Raw genomic sequence first — 21,786 nt, 5'->3', positions numbered from 1 at the left:
CCACGTTGCCACTTTCACCCTCGCTGTCCCCCCCCTTCCCCAGCTCAACCCTCCGCCGGGGTGGATGCAGGGGCGGACGCCGGGGTACCCCGGCTCCCCGCGGGGCAGAGCGCCTTGGGAAGGACGCGCCGCCGGCTGCCCCGGTGAGCTCGGCTGCAGGGCTGGGCGGCTGCGAACACCAGAGGAAACTAATTTTAATTACTGGAGCGGAGGGGTGAGGTTTTGGGGGTTTTGCTTTCCTTTTGCAGCTCGCTTCAGGAGGAGACGCCGCGCTGGGTGCTGCGCGGCAGCGGTTTGTTCTGCGCGGACGCGTCCTGCGCTCCGACGGCACGCCAGGGACGGCCGGCTTCTGCACCAGGCATCCACATGGGGCTGGCAAGTTCCTTGGAAAACGGCTTTTGAAAGCGCTTGGCTGTGGGTATGGGTTTGTTTTTTTTTCCTCCTGCAAACCAGCAAGCCTGTCGCAGGATCAGAGCTGTCTGCCGGGTTGTCAGGTAAGAAAAGAAACCCCGCAAACCGGAGCTGAAAGCAAAAGGTTTTGTTAGAGGGTCAGAAAGCCTCAGCTATCGCTTCAATTGGGCCACTAAGAAGGAATTATTGTAAAAAAATACCTTTTTTTTAATTTCTTTTTTAAGGGAAGGCTGCACGACTAGGAAAAAATGCTCTGCTTGCGAGGGTTTGACATGCTGTAGGAGGCACATGGGAGGGTGGTGAGCAAGAGCTTTCTCAGAGCTTTCCCTGCCTTTGGGAAATGGGATTCCCCTTATATTAGCCTTGGATAACAAATATATATCGGGAGAAAATAACCCCCACGGCACCTAGTTGGGCATATCTGTTCCTCACCCGGTGAAGGAAAGCGGAGGCAGAGGATGTGAGAGAAAGAGGAAAAGGAAACGTCTTCCCAAACTGCGCTCGGCCACTGCGGGGGGAAGCGGGGGCGGCTGGAGGCACACGATGCCGGAGGCTTCGAGCCCAGGGTCCCCGGGGATGGACAGAGCGGAGCTGGGCTGGGTGTGGGATCCCCTGCAGCGGCCGTGACCATGCTCTGACCCCAGCCACGAGCGTCCCCCAGGGCCACAGCCCCTCCTCGCTCACCCCTCTCTGCTTTAGGATCCCCGAGGTGCCGGGAACAAGCCGTGCCTGCCAATGGAGCGCTGGAGCTGCTGCCGGAGAAACCCCCCGAGGGATGGGCAAGGGCCGAATGGAGACTGACGCTGGGTACAGGATACAAGCTCCGGGTCCTGACGGCTGAGAAGAATAAAGTTGCCACATTTCCCAAGAGTCCTTTTTCTGGGAGAGCTGCCTTCCAGCAGGACACCCTCTCCCTGCGGATCAGTCCGGTTAGCACGGCAGACAGCGGGGTCTATCGGCTAGAGGTTGATACCACAGCAAATTCTGTTATTAGCATTGCTTGCTTCCGCGTGTCAGTGTGGGGTGAGTAGTCGGGTCCCCACCACCCCACCGCCCTGTCCCCCCCGTCCCCTCTGACCAGCTCTGTCCCCGCAGAGCCCGTCCGGCAGCCGCGCCTGGAGGCACGCGTCTCGCACCAGGAGCAGGGCTGGTGCAACGTCTCCCTGGTCTGCACCGTGCCCGGCGCTGGCAACGTCTCCTACAGCTGGTTTTGCCCTGGGGAACCCCTGGGAGCCCTGGAGCAGCAGCCCCGGCTGGACGTGCTCGTCCGTGGGGACGGCGACCCCAAAGTCTGCAGCTGCAACGTGAGCAACCCGGCGAGCTGGAGCACGGCCAGCACCGACCCTGTGGCAGCCTGCCGCCGTGCGGCCTCAGGTTTGTGGGACAAATGCTTCGGGGGGGATTTTCTGCCCCTCCAGCTCCAAAATGAGGGATGGGACTCAAATCCGTTTGGGATAAATAAGTGGGAGATGTAGCCGCGGGCTGGGGGTGCAGAGCAGCGCGCGGCGGGCGTGCAAGGTGCTGCGTGGCTGCGGGGATGTGGCAGGATCAGCCCCGCAAGTGCTCTGAGCCTGTGCCGTGGGCAACCCGGCCTCGGTGCCCCCGGGAGCGGGTCAGGGGATGTTCCCCCATCCCCTGCCATCTCTGTTTGCAGCCGTTTCGTGGTCCTACTGCAGAGTGAAGGGGCTGCTCTGCCTGCTGGTGCTGGGCAGCCTGGTCGCAGCCGTGGCCGTCACGCATGTCCTCGTCCAGCAGCGGGGACCCCCTTCCCGTGGTGCTCCCGGCTCTTCGGGCGCTGGGTAGGAGCCTGCAAAGGGGGAGCCCGCAAAGCACCCACCGGCCCCCACCCCGCTTTGTGCATCAGGTCAGGCCTCAAAACGCCCAGACAAAGGAGCTGCTTTTAACCACAGAGAGCTGTTAACCCCCCTGAGCATGGATTAAAGAAAAATCAACATTTTCACGCCCAGTATTCTGTATCTTGGATTCTTGAACAAGCTCTGGTCTGTCCTGCAGAGAAGAGACCCCCAGGGTGGGGGTCTCCCTCAGGTTTTGAGCAAACAGGGACGCGCTCCCCTGCCCAGCATCCTGCCAGACCCCTCGCTGTGGGATGGAGCCATCGCGATGGGATCAGGATGCGGGGACCGAGGAGCATCACCCCTGCCTTGTGTTAACTCCCCTCCCCATCCTTTAACGACGCAGCTTGGCCCCTTATCTAGCCCCCGCCAACAGATACCACCTCATTAAATCGCTTGTAGATATTAATGAGCTTGTCCTGGCAGTGGTTTTACTACAATCTGGCGGAACTCTGGGTTTTTCCTGTGATATCAGGGATGCCCAAGCCCAGGGAAGCCCCACTGAGGCCAGGCATCCCCCATGCCCACGCCGTCCCCTGCCCGGCAGCATCATCCGGGGCCGGTGGGTCGCAGGCAGCTGCGGTGCTGCTGGAAGAGAGCAAGAGGCACCAGGGCCGGTGGCCCCTAATCCGATCGCCCCGCCGTCTGCTTCTGCCCTCTGATCTGCACCGCTAATCACCTTACGGTAAGCTCATTGCCTCCGCGGCGGCCCCGAGCCATTCCCCAGCCCCGCTGCCGGTTTGGATGCCGGCAGGAAAACCACGGCTGGGAAGGGGATGATGCAGGGGATGAGCTGGGGTCCAGGGGTCCCCGCTGCAAAACAGCTGCCCCAGGCAGGGGCCGTTGGCTGGTTCTGCCAGGGAACTGGGCAAACGGGTGGGAAAGGGGCAGATTCCCAGTAAAAGTCTTGGGAAAAGGCTCTGGCAGCCGGAGCGGGTTTCCCGCGAGCCTGAAACCCGCCGGTGTGCCCAGGCACGTGCACCCGAGGCCGCGCAAGGCGACGGGTCCCTGTTCCGTCAGTGACCAGGGTGCAACGGCTTTAACCCCGGCGCTGGGGGAAACTGAGGCACGGCCTGACCCCGCAAACCCAGGCAGCGCCGGCTGAAGGGGCTCCCGGCGCGTCCCCTCCCGGCGCGGTGCCTTGGCGGTGATGGGGGACACGCCGGCTCCCACGGCCCCTTCCTCCCCCTTGCAGGCAGAGGAGCAAAAAAACTAATTAAGGCTACAAAGGGAAAAGCAGCGTTTTGCAAGGTTGAAAACCTCCGCTCCGGAGCAGGGGCTGAGCCGATTAATTAGAGCTTTTGTCTGTGGCTCTGTTCAACATGTAGGGAACAATTTACATCAAGGGGACCTTCCCCGGGCTGGAGGAGCTTTGCCCAGGGAGTGCGAGAAGGGGGAAGAAAAGGGAAGGGAATGAAAGGGATACATTTACCATGTTTCACGGACCACGTTGAGGAGGAAGGGAAGACGCTGCACACTTGAAGCACCGCATTGCAGAGGGTGTTTTTATTCAGCGCATCATCCGCGGTTTCTCATTTCCCTTCCAGCTAAATTTGGCCCATGAGATGCGCAGGCGAGGAGGGCGGCGGAGGGCTGAGCGGGTGGGGGGTTCTGCGCAGGCAGAGCCTCTCGCGTGGCGGAGCGACGGCTCGGGGACGCGGGGCTGCTTTCCTGGCTCCCGCATCCCTCCCGGGTCCGGGAATGCGGCCGAAGCGGCTGCGCGGGGCAGGTGATGCTGCGGGATGGGAGCGGGATGCGGGCGGCCATCCCACACGAGGCTTTCACACGGATGCCGCCACCAGGATCCCCGTAGAGACCCCCTATAGCCCCCCTCTTTCTCAGACAGGCAGCTTTTTAAATGTTTTCTTGTTTTAAGGGGCCTGCAGCCCATCCCCACAGCATCCGACCTGCGCTCCACTTCCAACCCACGGAGGGAGGAAAAGTCACCTATTTTTTCTTCTTTTTTTTTTTTAACCAAAATACTCTCCCAGGCCGGAGCGCGGCTCTGCCCGAGAGGTGGCAGCATGCGACCGCGCTCGGTGGCTACTGGGTTAGTCTCGTCCCTGGGGGGGGTTAGGCCTGGCCTTGGCTGGGGTCCCTGAACCCCCTCCCCAGCATCCATCCCGCAGGAGCTGAGCTCTGGCTCCGTGTGCTGACCCCAAACCGCTCAGGGAAGCGATAACTGGGTGGAAACCTTCATTTTCGAGTGGCAGAGGGATGGAGGACGGGTGGCGCAGGGATTGCATGCAGGGAAAAGCAGGTTTAGGACCTGAGGGAACGGCAGGGAGATGTGCCAGGGGACGGTTAGGCTGGGTTTAGGAGAAGGTTCTTCCCCCAGAGGGTGGTGGAGCCCTGGCACAGGCTCCCCAGGGAGGCATCACGGCACCAGCCTGGCGATGGTCCAGAAGCACTTGGCCAAGGCCCTCAGAGACCTGGTGTGAATTTGGGGTGTCCGTGCAGGGATGGGAGCTGGGCTCGATGGTCCCTGGGGGTCCCTCCCAGCTCAGGGCATTCTGTGATTCCATGCTTGCATCAAGAGCATCTTACACAGTGCCTGGGCCTCCCCCAGCCCCTGCTACAACCCACCTGTGCCGGGGAGCTGTGCCTGCAGCCACATCCCCATTCCCAGCTGGTTCCAATGGGAAAAGGACTGGGATGTGCGGGGAAAGGACCCCAGCCCCAGCCCTGCCCGTGCCCCCTGGCCGGTCACACCCCACAAGCAGGATTTGAACCCCTGGCTCCCCTCTGCCACCCATCCTACCGCTTCCGCGGGGCTATCCGTCATCCACACAAGACGCTGATGAAGCGGGTGCTGGGCTTCCTCTCCTGCCCATCCCGGGGCAGAGTCAGGCCCTGGCATGTCCTGGCAATCACCAGCTGCCACCGCTTCCTCCACGAAGCCCATCCCACCCGTCGAGTCACTGCTTCCCTCATCAACCCTCATCAACCCTCAACCACCCATGTCCTTCCCGACGGCGAGCCTTGTGCAATCTCTCTCTGACAACGCTGCCGTCAGCCCCAGGGGTTTCCTGCCCCTGTGGGGCTCAGCCCCACGCATCGGGGGCTGCAGCATCCGTTCGGCCCAACAGCCAGCCCCACGCAAGGAAGGGGCATGGCCGGAGCCAGGGCCACGCTTCTCTGCTGCGTGCTGCTAGCGGCAGCGCGGGGTAAGGATGGTCCTGGGGCTGGGGTGGGCAGGTTGCCGCAGGCAGGGCTGGGATGCCAGGGCGGGTGGGCTGGAGCACCCTGGCTGCACCAGCACCCTTCCCAGGGGATGCTTCGGGGTGAGGGGGGAGATGGAGACCACCCTTACATCACCGCCACTGTGGTTGCCCCCACTACTGTCTCATGGCACCCGGTGCCTTGCAGGTCTGTGTCTCTGCTGCAGCATCAAGCTGCTGGAGGGGCTGAAGGACCAGTCCTTCTCCTTCCCGGCCCTGCAAGACGAGTCTGTGGACATTGTGCGGGTCACCTGGAGGTTCCAGGGGTCCCACATCGCTGAGATCAAGCCCAGGGAGAAGACGTCCACCATCAACTACCTGCCCAACTTCTATGGCCGGCTGGTCATCCACCCCAGCAACCTGTCACTGGAGATCAGACCGCTGCAGCTGGCGGACAGCGGGAGTTACGTGGTGGTGATGGACACCTTGTCTGATCCCACCAACCCGAAGACCTTTTCCTACTTATTGCTGGTTTGTGGTGAGTCCAAGGATGGAGGGAGGAGGGTTGCGGGAACCAGGCTTGGGTTCGGTCTGCCCCAGGTGTGTCCCCACGGGGGTGGGCTGTCACTGCGTGGGCTCCCCGGCCCCGAGCCCACCCGTCCCACAGCACCCCCTCCTTGACCATGGAGAGAAGCCCAGTTTGGGCATGTGGTCTGTGGAGAAATTCGCCTTCCTCTTTTGGAGCCTGAGCTCACCCGCTGCACCCAGCCCCTGGAGTGCTGCACCCGTTCACCCCGGTGGCACCCAGACCCCCCCCCATAAGGTAAGGGTCGACCCCCTGTCCCCAAAACAGCCGCTGGCCCCGCGGCTCACGCTGTGCCCCGTGCCCACAGATGACTTGCCTGGGACCGGTGGCGTGGGAGGACAGAGCGGGAGCACTGCAGAACTCCGGGGGCCAACGGAGCCCTGGACTGGAGACATCACGACGGAGAGCACGGGTGGGGGGGAGCCCCCGGGCGGCAGCAGCGGGATGGGGGTGTGCAGGGCACTGGGCCAGTACTGCGTGGTGAAGGGGTACTGCGTGGCTGCCGTCTTTGGGCCGCTGCTGATACTGGTGGCCACCGTCCACTTTGTGACCAGGGACAAAGCCACCAGGCTGGGGGGTGAGGTCCCCATGGGACCAAGAACAGGGTTTAGCCCCCCCAACATCACCATACCGCAGCAGCCGTCCCCATGGCAGTGATGAGCCCAGATTCGGGCCCCAGGAACGGTGGCTCCCCTGCCTCAGTTTCCCCAGGTGGAGAAAGCCAAGATTGCTCTAATAAAAGCCCCTCAAAGATGCAAAGTGAAGCCCAGTTGCCTTTTCTGTTGCACAAGCAGGTGCTGCAAAATGCAGCAAATCCTCTGCCTCCCAGAGGCCACCCAAGCCCATGGGGGGCCCAAGAGCCCCCCCAGCACCCAGCAGGACCAAAAGACGTTCCGGCACAGCCCCTGCGCCGAGGGTGCCACGGTGCCGGGTCTCAGCACATGCAGGGACACCTCTGTCACTGGGCCATCACCGGTTTCGTATTTACGGCCCTGAATCCGGCGCGAGATAATAATTCAGCATCTCGTAAAACCTTCTATAGTTTATAAGAAGTGAATTATTTACTGGTGACCCTGACTAAATGCTGCACAGCGTAAATTATTGAGTGGCAGATCTGTCAAAAAGTTCTCATAAATAAGTTATCTGGTGCCGTCTTAATGTTCCCAGTAAATTACTCATTCAATCTCCCGTCTAAATGCTCTCCTGGGGAAATTACTCGCGCCTGCTGATTTATGAATTAGGCCTGGGCAAATAAGGACGATTAGGAGGGAGAGCCCTGCCAGGACACCCGAGGGTTTCGCTTCGCCATGACGTTTCATCCCACGAGCAGCCCTGGTGCTGCCCCGTCCGATAGCCGCTGGCTCCCGGGCGCGATGGATCCGGGGCTGCCCTCTGCCCTGGCCCCAGAGGGACCATCCCCACCCCAGGGTGCTCAGCACCCTCCCCCCAGCCACAGGCACCAGCCAGGCAGTGATCCAGGGGTCGGGAAGTGATCCCAGGGTCCCGCACTGATTCCGGGGTCCCCCAGTGATCCCGGGGTCCCGCAGCCATTCCAGGGTCCCCCAGTGATCCCAGGGTCCCCCAGCCATTCCAGGGTTCCCCAGTGATCCCAGGGTCCCCCAGTGATCCCAGGGTCCCACAGCCGTTCCGGGGTCCCCCATCAACCCCAGGGTCCCACAGCCATTCCAGGGTCCCCCAGTGATCCCAGGGTCCCACAGCCATTCCGGGGTCCCGCAGCCATTCCGGGGGATCCCAGGGTCCCACAGCCATTCCAGGGTCCCCCAGTGATCCCAGGGTCCCCCAGTGATCCCAGGGTCCTGCAGCCATTCCAGGGTCCCGCAGCCATTCCAGGATCCCGCAGCCATTCCGGGGGATCCCAGGGTCCCCCAGTGATCCCAGGGTCCTGCAGCCATTCCAGGGTCCCACAGCCATTCCAGGGTCCCCCATCAACCCCAGGGTCCCACAGCCATTCCAGGGTCCCCCAGTGATCCCAGGGTCCCCCAGTGATCCCAGGGTCCCACAGCCGTTCCGGGGTCCCCCGGCGATCCCAGGGTCAGACACCTTCCCGCAGCCACACCCGGGGAAGCAGCACCCGCTCCCAGCCCTGCTCCACTATTCCCTGCGGCAGGAGGGGGCCAGAGGGGCTCCCCTAAATCCACGAGGGCTCCCCCAGCACCCCGCACACCCCAAGCAACCCCGCGGCAGCCCCGGGGCTCGTTACCTGTTCTTTATTGCCCGCAGGCTACGGCACACCGCGCTGGCCGTATGTTTTATTGCCATTATAATCGTTGCCCAGCAAGCACGCGTTTCCATCTCCCCCAACGAGCCTAAATCCTCCCTGCCAGCAGCCCGGGGACGCTCCCGGCGTCTCGAGCACGCCAAGAACCATATTTCGACCAGGTCCTGGGCGTAATTAAAGTGTCACCCGAGGAGTGTGACAACCACGACCCCGACGCAGAGGCAAAGCATGAAGTCACGAGCCCCGGGAGGGGATTCCTCCGGTTTTAACCATCCCTCTCCCCGTGCGGGAATTGCAGCCGCTTTCAATGAATCTCTTTGCTCTGCCTCATATACCAGGAGCGGAGCTGATTAAAATAATACGTTAAGCGCGGCTCGACCTCGTGGGGTGATGGGATGGGGAAGAAGTGCCTTCCCCGGGATGAGGCGCAGCCTGCGACCAAGGCAATTGAATCTGTCTTGGAGGATGGTGAATTTTTCGGGGGGGGGGAGGCGGGAGAGAGGAAAATTCCCTTGCGAGAGCCGGGGGTTTAATGGTAGACCGGGGTGTCGCACAGCTACCCGCGGTGGGAGAAGCGGGTTTGCCCCCGTGGAGGGGCCGGGGATGGGGCCGGGTCTCCCTGGGGATGCTCAGTGCAAAGGGCACCCCGGCCGCCCCAGCGGGGCCCCGTGGGACCCCCCGCTCGCCCATCACCCGCGCGCCAGGCCTGCGCCAGTGTTTGCTTTAATAATTGAATGCCAGTTTGGGGGACAATTATTTATTTAAAGGAAACAGCGTGTTAACAAGAACACAATCTAATCCCTGGTGACAGATGTCTGCTTTATTAGCACCTCTGTCCGAGAACCGAGCCCGGGAGGCAAACAAACAAACACGACAAATAAAACCCTCGTTAGAAGATGTAAGCACACGGCAGAAATTAGCGGGAGGGGGAAAAAAATAAATATTAAAAGGCGGTGGCACTCCTGCGACGGCTGGACCGGGCCCTGGGGTGATGCCGGAGGCCTCACCGTCCCCAGGGTCCCGCACCGCGGGGTGCGACCCGGGCTGCTGGGTGAGGTTGTGCCTCCTTTTCTCCCCATGACACCCAGATTTGCTCTCCTTGCCTCAGCCTGGCACCAGGGAGCGGCTGGATTTGGGGGGATGGGGAAAGTGAGGGGCCCAGGGGCAAAAAGGACCAGCCCGGAGAGCCCAGGGGAGCCCTTCGTGGAGGAGATCCCGGCGATGGGGAGGCCAGGCAGCGCAGGCAGCGCAGGCAGCGCAGGCAGCAGGGTGCGGGGACTGGATTAGTGCCGGCAAAACAGGCTCAGTCCTCGGCCGCCGTCTGGGACCGGGGCGAAGGAGAGCGGATTTTCCCCCAGCGCAGGATTAGCCCACGGTGCTGGCGGGGGGGGGGGGCGGTGGGGGGTGGCTGGCCAAGCGGTTTGGGGTGCTGGGGATGGGGTCCCCACGGCCAGGACAGGGCTGGGTCACCACCACCCACTGATTTCAGCCAGATCCGGGGTGCTGCCCCCCACCCAGCTGCCCGCGCCCCGGCTTGGCTGAGAACGGCAGCGATCGGGGCGGTGATGGACGCCCCGGTGTGCCAGCCCCGCGGGGGCTCTCCGGCACGGCCCCATCTGTTGGGTGGCCGTTTAGCAAACGCCTCCACAAGGACCAGCTGCGAGCTGGCACCCAGCACCCAGCTGGCACCCAGCACCCGCTGGCACCCAGCACCCACTGGCACCCAGCGCCCACCCTGAAACTGGCTGGGGAAGCCAGAGCGTCTGGTCCCCAGGGAGCTGCTCCCGGGCTGGAGTCCCACCTCGACCATCTCTCCCTTGGACCAAAAAAATAAAGGAATTCAATTAAAATGGCATCAGGGAGTTGTGGAGGGTTTGGCACCCGGCTTCCTACATCCAGCAGGGATGCTCTGATGTCTAATATAGAGTTGAGCCCACCAAGCACGGTCCCAACACCTCCCACCTCCCCAAGTCCCCTTCTCACCCCATCTCCTTTATCCTCGTGACTTTGACCCGCTTGTGAAATTTGTTTTCAATCAGCCAAGGAGTTGAGGAGCTATTGGGGGGGAGGGGGGGGAAGGAGGCCGGAGAGAAGCTGCCTTTCCTTCGGAAATCAAGTTTCCTACAGCTCTTTGCAAATCACCATCTGCCGAGCAGGCAGGAGCTGGGCAAGCGGCGCCCACCGCAGCCCCTCCTGGAAGGCAGTTAATTACCACGGAATAGAGGTCACGCCGGCAGGAGCGTACGGACGCGGGCGAAGAGGCTTCCTCGTAATTGCTTTTTTAAAAAAAACCACATAATAATAATAATAAAGAGACCTAATATGGGTCTGAAGGGCTGAGGTAGGGACTGCTCCAGCCCGGCCGCCAATTTTAGCAGGGAATTCACCTGCTTTTCCCCACCGAGGCACTTTTCACAAGCCAAAAAAAGATCTCAAATTATTTCTCTGCTCCCCCACCGTCGCGCCCCGGCGAGCGGGAAGCCAAAACCCTTCCCCTCCATCCCGCCCCGGCCGCCGTGGGAGCATCGGGAATTGCAACTCCCCGGGGACCCCCCCGGGTCTTGACCCGGCGCGGAGCGGGGCCAGCTAACGAGGAGCTTCGTTAGCCATTCCGCTCCAGCTCATCGCTCGTAATGAGGAAAGGCGAGCGGCTGCCTCCAAATGGGTTCTGGAAGCTGCTCGGAGACATTAGGCTCTGTATAAATATCATTATGATTGTTATTATTATTGGCGCAGATGGGCTTTCATGGCCCGCCGCGCGCCGCGGGAGATCCTGCTCTGCCTCCGGCGCTCGGCGAGTGGGAGAAAACAAATTGCCGATGCCAGTCCCAGCTCGGCGCGGGGCTGGGGGGGTGCTGTGTACCCCCCCCCCACCGCCGCCCCCAGTCCGGCTGCCCCCCCACCCCGCAGAGCGCCGGGGACCGCACGGGGATGGCGCGGACGGAGGGACCTCTCGCCTCGCACCGAAGGGTGTCCCCAGGGACGGGGCTCGCTCAGCCCGCCCCGACGCCGGGGCTGATGGGCCTAACGCCAAGCTGGGCTGCCCCGTGGGGGCTTCGCCCCCCCCCCCTCCATCAACCAAGGTTTTGGGGGTTTGGGGGTCCCCGGGTGCCGCTCCCCGTCACCCCCCAGCCCGGCCCTGCTCGGTCCCCGGCGCCGGCCGCGCTCCCGAGCAGCGAACGTGGCACTTTTCTCCTCCCGTCAGCAAATTCCCGGCCGCCGCCACCGCTCCTCCCTGACCTCTCTCCCCTTCCTCCGTGCTCCACAAGCTCCTTCCCATTTCCCTCCGCTCCGCGGCCGTCTCCTCTCCCACTCAAATTCCTCCGGGGGGCTGCGGGGGGGTGGCAGCTCCACGGGGCCCCTCGAGACCCTCCAGCACCGACGGAAGAGGGTGGCCGGGGTTGGGATAAAAGGAGCCCACGGGCACCGTGATGCCACGGGCAGCGCGGCCACGCTCCCCCCACGGACACGTCCCGCGTGTGTCCCCCCCCCCCGGCGTCGATCCGGCCACAAGCCGCGTCGCCCCCAAGCCGCCTCCCGAGGAGAGCCGCTCTTATTATTACTTTTAATAAAACATCCTTTTTTTTTTTCATCTCTTTTTATTGCAATCATCCGTCTTGGCTGCTTCAGAGCCCGGCGTGGCCTCCGTGAAGGCTCCCGGTGCCCTCCAGGGCTGTGCTGGGAGGGGCTCGGGGGTCCCCGGCTCTGTCTGGTGGGGGGGGGTCCCTGCGTGAAACCCCACAGTGGGTCCCTGGAGAAAAGCTGCAGCTGAAGGAAGGCCCTGAGGAAGAGGAGGGAGCCTGGAACCCGCCGAGGAGGGAGCCGAGGGGGTGCCTCACGCCCAGCATCACCAAGAGCCACCTCCTGTGTGCCACGAGGGACGCCGGACACACGCCGACCCGCCGCCGCCGGGACGGGGTGCGGGACCCCAGCCTGCCCCACAGCCAGGGTTGGTGGGGGCGGGGGGTGGGAGTGGGGGAAAGAAATCCCTGCTAGAGCCTCAAAATGGGCTTTTCTGCTCTCGCACGTGGTGGTTGAGCGGCCTCAGCTCCCGCCTCCCATCGCCGCCGGCCGGCGGGCGCTGCTCTCCTACCCCGTTGGCAAAGCCGGCGCAGCGGGAGATGCCTGCTGGCTCAGGCAGGCAGCGCCGCTGCTTCCCGGGTGCAATGTTTTCTGGAAAACCCTCCGGGTTAGAAATTCTATTTAAAAAAAAAAAAAAAAGGAAAAAAAAAAAAAGGAAAAAAAAAAAGAAAAAAAAAAGGAAAAAAAAAAGGAAAAAAAAAAAGGAAAAAAAAAAACCCACACAAAAAAGAAAGAAGCTCAACAACAACCAAAAAAAAAATATAAAAAAACCCCACCAACCCAAAAAACCCACCCCGCGCCGTGAAAACCGAAGCCGCCCTCGGCGGGGCGTGGGGTGTCGGGGTGCTGGCGCCCCGGGCCCGCGGCCGGAGCCTGGCGGGGATTCGGAAGAGGAAAAGCAAAAGGAAAGGCCGAGAGCGGGTGCGGTGGGTGCGGGCGGGGAGGCGAGGGCCTTCGGGACCCCCGTGCTCTGCCCTAGGGGTGCTGAGGGGTCCTGGGGTGGGTGCTGAGGGGTCCTGAAGGGTGCTGTGTGGTCTGGGTGAGTGCTGTGGGGTCCTGTGGGGTGTTGCGGGGTCCTGGGATGGGTGCTGTGGGGTCCCTGGGGGGTGCTGTGAGGTTCTGGGGGGTGCTGTGGGGTCTGGGTGGGTGCTGCGGGGTCCTGTGGGGTGTTGCAGGGTGCTGGGATGGGTGCTGTGGGGTCTGGGTGGGGTGCTGTGGGGTCCTGGGGTGGGTGCTGTGAGGTTCAGAGGGGTGCTGTGGCGTCTGGGTGAGTGCTGTGGGGTCCTGCAGGGTGTTGCGGGGTCCTGGGATGGGTGCTGTGGGGTCCCTGGGGGGTGTTGCATGGTCTCGGGTAGGTGCTGTGGGGTCCTGGGTGGGTGCTGCAACGTCCTGGTGGGCGTTGCAGCATCCCAGGTGGGTGCTGTGGGGTCCCTGGAGGGTGCTGTGGGGTCCTGGGGGTGATTTGGGGTCCCAAATGCGTGCTGTGGGGTCCCGAGGGGGTGCTGTGGGGTCCCTGGAGGGTGCTGTGGGGTCCTGGGGGTGATGTGGGCTCCCAAGTGGGTGCTGCGGGGTCCCGGGTGGGTGCTGCAGGGCACAGCGCACACGTGCCCCATCGCGTGTACAGCCCCCCCAGACGTACCCGCTCCAACACGCGTGTGCAGATGCACACGGACGCCCGCAGCAGCGCAAACGCACCCTGCCGCGCTCACGCACGCCCGGACACACGTGCACACACGTGCGCAGCAGCGCACGAACACGCGGGTGTGCCAGCGGGCACGGGCACCCCCACACGCGTGCACACGCGTGCAAACACCCCAGCGGGCAAAAAACGACATGTGGACACAGACCCCAACATACACGAATGCACCCCAACATGCGTGTACACACCCCAACGTACACACACAAGCACATGCCCCAACATGTATGTACGCACCCCAAGATGCATGTACACACCCCAACATGTATGCACCCCAGCGTGTATGTATGTACCCCAACATGTACACACATGCAAGCTCACCCCCAACATACATATACGCACCCCAACATGTATGTATGCACCCCAACACGCATGCACACACCTCAACATGTGCATACACACCCCAACATGCAAGCGCACACCCCAACATGTGTGTGCACCCCAACATGTATGTGCGCACCCCAACATGTGTGTACACACCCCAACGTGCACGCCTGCACCCCAACATGTGTGTGCAATCCAACATGTGTGTGCACCCCAACATACGTGTGCAATCCAACTTGTGTGTGCACACCCCAACATGTGCGTGCGCACCCCAACATGCATGCGCACGCCAACATGTGTGTGTGCACCCCAACGTGCACGCCCGCACCCCAACATGCGTGCACACCCCAACATGTGTGTGCACCCCAACATGTGTGCGCACCCCAACACGTACGTGTGTACCCCAACATACGTGTGCAACCCAACACGTATGTGCACACCCCAACATGTGCGTGAGCAACCCAACATGTGTGTACACACGCCAACATGTATGTGCGCACCCCAACACGTGTGTGCGCACCCCAACACGTATGTGCGCACCCCAACACGTGTGTGTGCACCCCAACACGTATGTGCGCACCCCAACACGTATGTGCACGCCCGCACCCCAACACGTATGTGCGCACCCCAACACGTGTGTGCGCACCCCAACACGTATGTGCGCACCCCAACACGTGTGTGCGCACCCCAACACGTGTGTGCGCACCCCAACACGTATGTGCGCACCCCAACACGTATGTGCACGCCTGCACCCCAACACGTATGTGCGCACCCCAACACGTATGTGCACGCCTGCACCCCAACACATATGTGCGCACCCCAACACGTATGTGCACACCCCAGCGTGCACGCGCGCACCCCAACATGCGTGCGCACCCCAACACATGTGTGCGCACCCCAACACGTATGTGCACGCCCGCACCCCAACACGTATGTGCGCACCCCAACACGTATGTGCACGCCCGCACCCCAACACGTATGTGCGCACCCCAACGTGCACACCCGCACCCCAACATGCGTGCGCACCCCAACACGTGTGTGCGCACCCCAACACGTGTGTGCGCACCCCAACACGTGTGTGCGCGCCCGCACCCCACCACGCACACGCACGCACAAAACCACGCGTGACGCGCCCACACGCGCGCTGCCCCCCCGCCCCGCAGCCCCCGGCCCCCCCCCCGCTCCCCCTCCCCCTCCCCCCCGCCCCCTCCCCCCGCCCCGTCCCGCGGTGCCGCCCCCGCCCCCCCCTCCCCCCCCCCCCGCCCCGCCCCGCACTCCGGGGCTCGGCGCGATCGGGCGCGGAGCGGAGCCGGCGGATCCCGCCGCCCTTCCCCGGCCCCTGCCCGGCCGGGCCATGCTCTAACGGTGCCGGTACCGGGGGCGCGGGGCCGAGCGGGGCGGCGGAGCGGGGCAGCGGCCACCCCCCGCGCCCCCCGCCCGCAGCGCGGCCGGGACGGGAGCATGCGGATCCTCCTCCTCTGCCTCCTGACTCTCGCTGATACCCGCGGGCAAGGTGGGTACCGGCACCGGGACGGGGCACCGGGAACGGGGACCGAGCGCCGGCACCGGGCACCGGGACGGGGCACCGGGACCGAGCACCGGCCACCGGGAACGGGGACCGGGAACGGGGACCGGGAACGGGGACCGGCACCGAGCACCGGCCACCGGGAACGGGAACGGGGACCGGGAACGGGGACCGGCACCGAGCACCGGCCACCGGGAACGGGAACGGGGACCGGGAACGGGGACCGGCACCGAGCACCGGCCACCGGGAACGGGAACGGGGACCGGGAACGGGGACCGAGCACCGGCCACCGGGACCGGGCACCGGCACCGAGCACCGACCACCGGGGACTGGGACCGGGACCGGGGACCGACCACCGAGCCCAGTCCCGAGTCCGCGGGCAGCGGCTCCAGCCCCAGCCCGGCTCCGGTGCCGCCCGTTCCCGGCGGGATGGGGAGCGGGGTCCGGCGGGGGGACGAGGCGGCTTCGTCCCCCCGGGAACCGGCGGTTCGGTTTGGGGGGGGTGGGGGGTGTCGGTGGGACCCCCCCCGCCCCCTCCCGCCACGGCTTGGTGCTACCAGGTCCGGTCCTCGTGGGCCCCCTCCCCCCGTACCCCTTATTTTGGGGGTCCTGATGGTTGTTCCCCCCGTTCTGGTCCCGTTGGGTGCCCCGGTTTGGGGTCAAGGTCTTGCGTGTTTGGCCCCCCCCACCCAATGTGGGGTGCTGGTCGTCGTCGTGTCCGTCAGTCGTCCCCCCGCCCCCCCGGTCCCGTGGGGTTCCCAGGGCCGGGGAGGTCGCGGCGAGGCCGGAGGAGTTGGGGTGCGGGTGGGAAGTTGTGGGTGTCGGGAAGGGAGGGGACCCCAGGGTCAGGAGGGTGCCCCAGCGGTAGGGACCCGGCCGTGGGAACCCCCCAGGTGCTGGGGGGACCCGGGGTGGGGGTGGGGGTCCAGGCCCCGCACATGGCGATGCTGGCGGGGAGCTGAGTGGGGGGGTTGCTGTCCGTCCGTCCATCCGTGGGGAGCGGTGGGGGTATCTCTGGGGGGCAGCCAGGACCCCCAGCTCCTGACCCGAGCAGCCCTGGGCAGAAGGGTTGGGGGGAGCCTGGGGCACCCCTTTCCCCCCCGCCCCCCCCACTTTGTTTTCAGGGCTTGCTGCAAGCCGGGGGGCAGCCCGACCCCCCCCCCAAATCCCTGTCTGACCCCCAAAGGGCTGCGCTGGGGAAACTGAGGCACAGGGAGTCACTCGGCCAAGGTCACGCAGGGCAAGAGGAGCGGTGGGGGGGGCAGCCCCGTTGCCCCCCAGGGCCCCCCCCAAAGCTCGGCCTCCCCTCCCGGCGCTGCGAGCGGAGCGGGGGAAGCGCGCCATGCGTGTGGCGAGCTCGCGAGGTCTCAGCCGGTCCCTGCGCCGAAGCAACCCCTGCACGGCCTCCGGCTCCTTCCCTGCTGCAAAAATCCAATCTAATTTTTAATTAAGGGGGCGGCGTTGCTAGGAGGAGGGGAATAAAAAGGGAAAGGGAAAAAAAAAAAATAATTGAGTCGACCCGGGGTTTAAAAGGAGCGTGTAAAGCTTCTTAGGGGGCTGGGGGGGGGGGCAGATCCCAGGCTCCCCCCGCGGTGGGCTGGGGGAAGCGTCACGGCGGGGCTCCGCTGCCCTCCCAGGAACAAAAGCGCCCGCTCTCCCGCCGGGTGCCATGTGGATGGCGGCGGCGGCGAGAGGGGCCCGGCATCGGCGGAGGGAAGAACGGGATGACTGGGCCTGGGGGGGGAGTCTGGGATTTGGGGGGGCGGGGGGATGGGGGATGAGGTCACATCCTTGGGTGAGGGTCCTGGTGACCCCCCCCCAGTCCCTCCCGAGCCAGCCCCGTCCCGCGGCAGTCCCCACCATCGAAGTTTTGCTCTCGCCTCGGAGAGGAGCCTTGCTTTAAACTGGGGTGCTCGGGTGGGGGGGGGGGCAAAATTTGGGGTTCCCTCCCCCTGGAGCAGGGGCGGTGCTGGCCGTACCGTGCACACGCGTGTGATTTTTTTTTCTGGGGGGGTGGGGGGTGTCGGTGCCATTCATGTCGTTGCACACAAAGATGTTGAATGGGTTTCATCACTCTTCATTTCTCACTAAATAATTTTCTGTATCTTATCTAAATGAAACCCATTATTCTTCCCCCCGTTTCAATCACTCGCCGTGATTGCGCCTCAAATTGAAATATTTATTCATTTTCTGGGCGATTCTTCTTCTCTTTCTCTCCGTGGGTTTTTTTTTATCCTATCCCCCCCCCCCTTCCCTCTCAAAAGCAACAAAATTGAAACAGCGGAGAGGTGGGAGCTGGTGGAGGGGTGACAGCGGGGGCTCGTCCCGGGGTTGGGGGGGCTCGTGCCAGCCCCCCGTGGGCTCATGGGTCGGCCCAGTGGGTGGCTCTGAGACCTGGCGCGCTCACTGCATGCCCCAGCTGAGCCCTGCTCCCTTGGGAGACGTCGCCGGGTGGTTTGAGGTCAGGCTGGTCCCTTTGCTGGTGACTTTTTCGGGCGAGCTTGGATGAGGGACGCGGCCCCTCGGCCCCAGATTTCCAGGGCAGGAGGGAGGGTGCCACAAGGCCCACCCTGGCTGCCCCAAAGCCGGGATGTGAATGCCCTCGGTGGCTCCCCAAGGGGGAAGAAGCCGAAGGAAGGGTCCCGGTGGTCCCGGCGTCCCCAGGGAGGTGATGGGGACGGTGGCGGGCACCTGCCCGTCCTCCCTCCGCTGAGGCGGCGGCAGCTCGGCTCCCCGCGCGCCGCCGGAGCCGCAGTGGCGTGATGTGGTTTGTAAGATGACCGTCGTCTGCTGCAGGGTAATAAAAAGCCCCCCTCCCCGGGGGACGCTCCGGGGCTGAGACATGGCGGTGGGGGAGGATGGTGGTCTTCCCCGCTCCCTCCACCGGGGCTGGGGGCTGCACTGGAGCCGGTGGCATCCGCCATCGCGCCCTGGCTGTGGGCATTCGGGGACCGGTGGCGATGCTGGTGGCCCCCGCGCTCTGCCCGATCCTGGGTGTCCCCGGGCTTCCCTCGGGCGCTTGCCTGGGGTGACCCCACTGTCCGCGCGGTGCCCCCCGGCCCGGAGCCGCTCTCCTGGGGGAGCTGATCCATCTCCGGCTCCGGTTTGGCCTCGCCGTGTCCGGCAGCGCCGCAGCAGCCGGCCTCTGCCTTGCAGCGTGCCCCCCTACCCACCCCGGTGCCATGCGGACCCTCGCCAGCCGCCCCCCCCACGTCCCCTCTGGGCAGGAACCCACGTCCCCGCAATCGTACCCGCCACCCCTCCGGACCCCCGGCCCCAAAACCCCTCGGTGGAGGGGTCGGAGCCGCGGCGGGTCACCGCAGGCTCCCCGCAGCAGGTTGACACCCCCAGGAAACCATTTTAGCAACTGGGATTGGGGCTTGCGGGCACTGGTGGGGTTTTGCCGATGCTTTTCGCTTCTCCAGGGCGGGCGCGGGAGGGGGACGAAGCCCCTTTCCCACCCTGGGGATGCCCCCCACCTTTCCGCAGGGGAGCAGAGCGAGCGAGGGGTACCTCGCAGCCCCGCGGCGGGGGTCTGGCGCTGACCCCAGGCTCTGCGGGGGCCGAGGCAGCCTTCGGGGCCGGTGGGACGAGCCGCGCCGTGGCAGCCACCGCCCCGTGCCGGGACTTGCCTGGGCAGCCCATGCCAGGGCTGAATCACCCGCTGCCGCGCTGGGGCCCGGTTCGCCGGCGGGGAGGCAGCCAGCACGACCGCGGAGCCCCCCGGCAGCCCCCCTCCCTGCCGGCCCCGCAGCATTCCCGCCTGTTTTCTGCAGGACACACAGCCCATCTGTCTGTCCGTCCACCGTGACCTCTGGCAACCCAACCATCCGGAGGTGAAATCAGGGGCGTTGGGCACCTCTCTCCCACCAACCAGAGCTGAGCGGCATTAATTACATTCCCATCCTTTAATTCGGGATTGGTTTAATCCCAAGCCAGCTTTCCTCCTGGCCTAGATCCTACCTGGGATCCTCCTGCCCGGCTCATCCCGGTGAGCGCATCCCCACGGGTGCCGGAGCCAGCTCCGGTCGTGGGACCGGGACACGCGGCCTCCCCGCTCCTCTGCCACCGTCCGTGGGTCCGTCCATCCACCCGACACGCGGCCCCCCGCTGCGCGGGCAACGCGGGGATTATAGCTAACTCTCCATAAAGATTCCCCTAATTGCTTGCCTTACCTCAGGTTTTATCATCAAAGCATCCGTTATTCCCTCTCTAGCCTCCTTTTCTTTTTATTATCTCTTAATTAATCACTCTAGCTTTCACACTTAGCAGATAATTACAGTCTCCTGGGCACACAGCTCATTTTCATAACCTCCTGCTCCCAGCCAGGAGTGGGCACGGCGCAGGAGGCAGGCGGCGAAGGCAGAGGGGACGGAGGGACCATCCCGCGCTGGCGCCGTGACCCGCGGCACTTCTCCCGGCGGCCACATGGCCGCCCTCTGGATGGGCAAGCGGGCAGCGCTGGGTGCCCCCCCGAAGGGAGGGTGCTCAGGCGAGGGGCGCCCCGGGTGTCACCCCAAAGGGAGGATGCTCGGGCGAGGGGCGCCCCGGGTGTCCCCCCAAAGGGAGGATGCTCGGGCGAGGGGCGCCCCGGGTGTCACCCCAAAGGGAGGATGCTCGGGCGAGGGGCGCCCCGGGTGTCACCCCCAAAGGGAGGATGCTCGGGCGAGGGGCACCCCTGGTGTCACCCCAAAGGGAGGGTGCTCGGGCGAGGGGCGCCCCGGGTGCCCCCCCCAAAGGGAGGATGCTCGGGCGAGGGGCGCCCCGGGTGTCACCCCAAAGGGAGGATGCTCGGGCGAGGGGCACCCCTGGTGTCACCCCAAAGGGAGGGTGCTCGGGCGAGGGGCGCCCCGGGTGCCCCCCCCAAAGGGAGGATGCTCGGGCGAGGGGCGCCCCTGGTGTCACCCCAAAGGGAGGGTGCTCGGGCGTGGGGCGCCCCGGGTGTCACCCCAAAGGGAGGGTGCTCGGGCGAGGAGCGTGGCCGGGTGATGGGGCAGAGTTAAGGGTATCTGGGAAGGGGATGGAGTTCTGGTCCAGGATCCCACCTGGACTTTGCTGGGATGCATCTATCAGGGCTGGGAACTGGAAAACGAGCTTCCTTCCACCCACCCACCGCGAAAAAGTCCCGTCAGCGTGGCATCGGACGTGGCGCAGCCGGTGACGCCAGGCCCCGGGGCCGGGCTGGATCCCGGCGGTGCCGGGGTCGCTGTGGCGAGGGGATGGCGGGAAGGAGGGATTTAAAGAGCAAACCCACTCGGGGAAGGTGCAGGGAAGGGAAAAAGGGGGAGAGAGGCCTTTTCTGCAAGGGCTGGGACATAAAGGGCTGCCAGCGCTGCCATGGCAACGGGCGGATTATGATCCAAATGGAAATCAAAATAAGAGGGGGGCGAAAAGCGAAAGAGTGGAGTAAAGGAGGAGGGGAGGAAAAACAACTTTTATTTCCAATCGGAGAGCGGTTGTGTGCCTTGGAGGGGTTGCCATAGGAACGGCAAAGAAAAGGAGTGGGGAAAGTGTGCGTGCGGGCGTGCGAGGGAGCGCGCGAGGGCGTGGGCGTGCGAGGGGGTGCGGGCGTGCACCCCGCTGCGCCCGCGGGGCGATGCAGAGGAGCGGGATGAAGGCTGCGGCCCCCTCGCTGGGGTCTCGCCAGGCTGATGCACCGTCCGTGGCCCCTTCGGCACCGGGGGCACCCAGCGAGGCCCGTCCCGTGGGAGGTGCGGGATCGGGGGGCACCCAGGCTGTCCCCTCCCAGGGTGCCTCCGAGCACCCTTGTGGGTGCTGCCTCTCCGTCGGGCGCGGGAGCCCCACGGCACCGGAGATGGGAACGTCCCGGTGCCGCTGCCGGGCTCGGAGGGTGCCCAGGGCGAAGCAGGGCTGGCCTGGGTGCCTGGTTCCCATCGCTCCCCCAGGCCGAGCAGGACCCTCTTAACTCCTTATGGGGGGAGCAAGGGGCTCCAGCCGCCTCCTCTCCTGCTTCCTCCCTTCCCTTTTTGTTCTTTTATTTTAAAAAATGACCTTTCAAGTGGATTTAATTTAAAATAATAGGTTTAAGCACTCGAGAGGGGATTTCCCATCCTGCGCCGCTGCCAGCCTCAGTTCGGGGCACGCAGAGCTTCGTCGTGCGTCCCCGGGGAGGGCTGGGGGTGCTGAGCCCCCCTGGCCGGGGGCTGGTGATGGGCCGGGGGATGCAGGGTGGTGGGCAGGGTGCTGTGTTGGGGTGCAGGCCGGTGCAGGCTCCCTGGGGCCAAGGAGGAGGCAGGAGAGCAGCAGTGGGGAAACTGAGGCACAAAGCGCTTTGCTTTCCCCATCCACGTGGGCAACACCGATGCAGGGCCCCAGCTCCCCGTCCAGCTCCGCACGCAGCGGCGTTGGCCCAAAAAGTTGGGGAGCGGCGAGAAACAACCCCCAAAGC

The 21,786-nt window shown here is 64.5% G+C and overlaps 2 protein-coding genes and 1 long non-coding RNA gene across 3 annotated transcripts in view; all 3 read left to right on the top strand.

Moving 5' to 3' along the window:
• The first annotated feature begins 3 nt into the window (after positions 1-3).
• On the top strand, positions 4-1,483 carry LOC135318076 (uncharacterized). Its single transcript, XR_010376527.1, has 3 exons — positions 4-143; positions 249-494; positions 1,111-1,483. It is a non-coding gene; the product is annotated as an uncharacterized LOC135318076 (long non-coding RNA).
• Positions 1,484-5,184: 3,701 nt separating this feature from the next.
• LOC135317990 (uncharacterized) lies at positions 5,185-6,918 on the top strand. The gene is made up of 3 exons (XM_064474735.1): positions 5,185-5,431; positions 5,634-5,963; positions 6,319-6,918. Exons 1-3 carry the CDS (start codon positions 5,377-5,379, stop codon positions 6,666-6,668), a joined length of 735 nt encoding a protein of 244 aa, XP_064330805.1. The 5' UTR covers positions 5,185-5,376; the 3' UTR covers positions 6,669-6,918.
• Positions 6,919-15,124: 8,206 nt separating this feature from the next.
• The window catches only part of KIRREL1 (kirre like nephrin family adhesion molecule 1), a 29,179-nt gene continuing 22,517 nt past the window's right edge, over positions 15,125-21,786 (top strand). The window contains exon 1 of the mRNA XM_064474760.1: positions 15,125-15,365. Coding sequence (XP_064330830.1) covers positions 15,314-15,365 — 52 coding nt within the window. The 5' untranslated portion in view covers positions 15,125-15,313. The remainder of the gene's footprint in view (positions 15,366-21,786) is intronic.

The sequence above is a fragment of the Phalacrocorax carbo genome, chromosome 28, assembly GCF_963921805.1.
Source record: "Phalacrocorax carbo chromosome 28, bPhaCar2.1, whole genome shotgun sequence".
Lineage (NCBI taxonomy): Eukaryota > Metazoa > Chordata > Aves > Suliformes > Phalacrocoracidae > Phalacrocorax > Phalacrocorax carbo.
The sequence above is the reverse complement of the archived record's forward strand: the minus strand, read 5'-3'. Positions and strand labels throughout refer to the sequence as shown.

Bases quoted from the DNA above. Each gene is read 5' to 3' on its own strand.
- LOC135317990 (XM_064474735.1), top strand. From the start codon at position 5,377: ATGGCCGGAGCCAGGGCCACGCTTCTCTGCTGCGTGCTGCTAGCGGCA. The intron at 5,432-5,633 runs GTAAGGATGGTC...GGTGCCTTGCAG, and splicing joins GCTGCTAGCGGCAGCGCGGG to GTCTGTGTCTCTGCTGCAGC. The intron at 5,964-6,318 runs GTGAGTCCAAGG...CCGTGCCCACAG, and splicing joins CTACTTATTGCTGGTTTGTG to ATGACTTGCCTGGGACCGGT.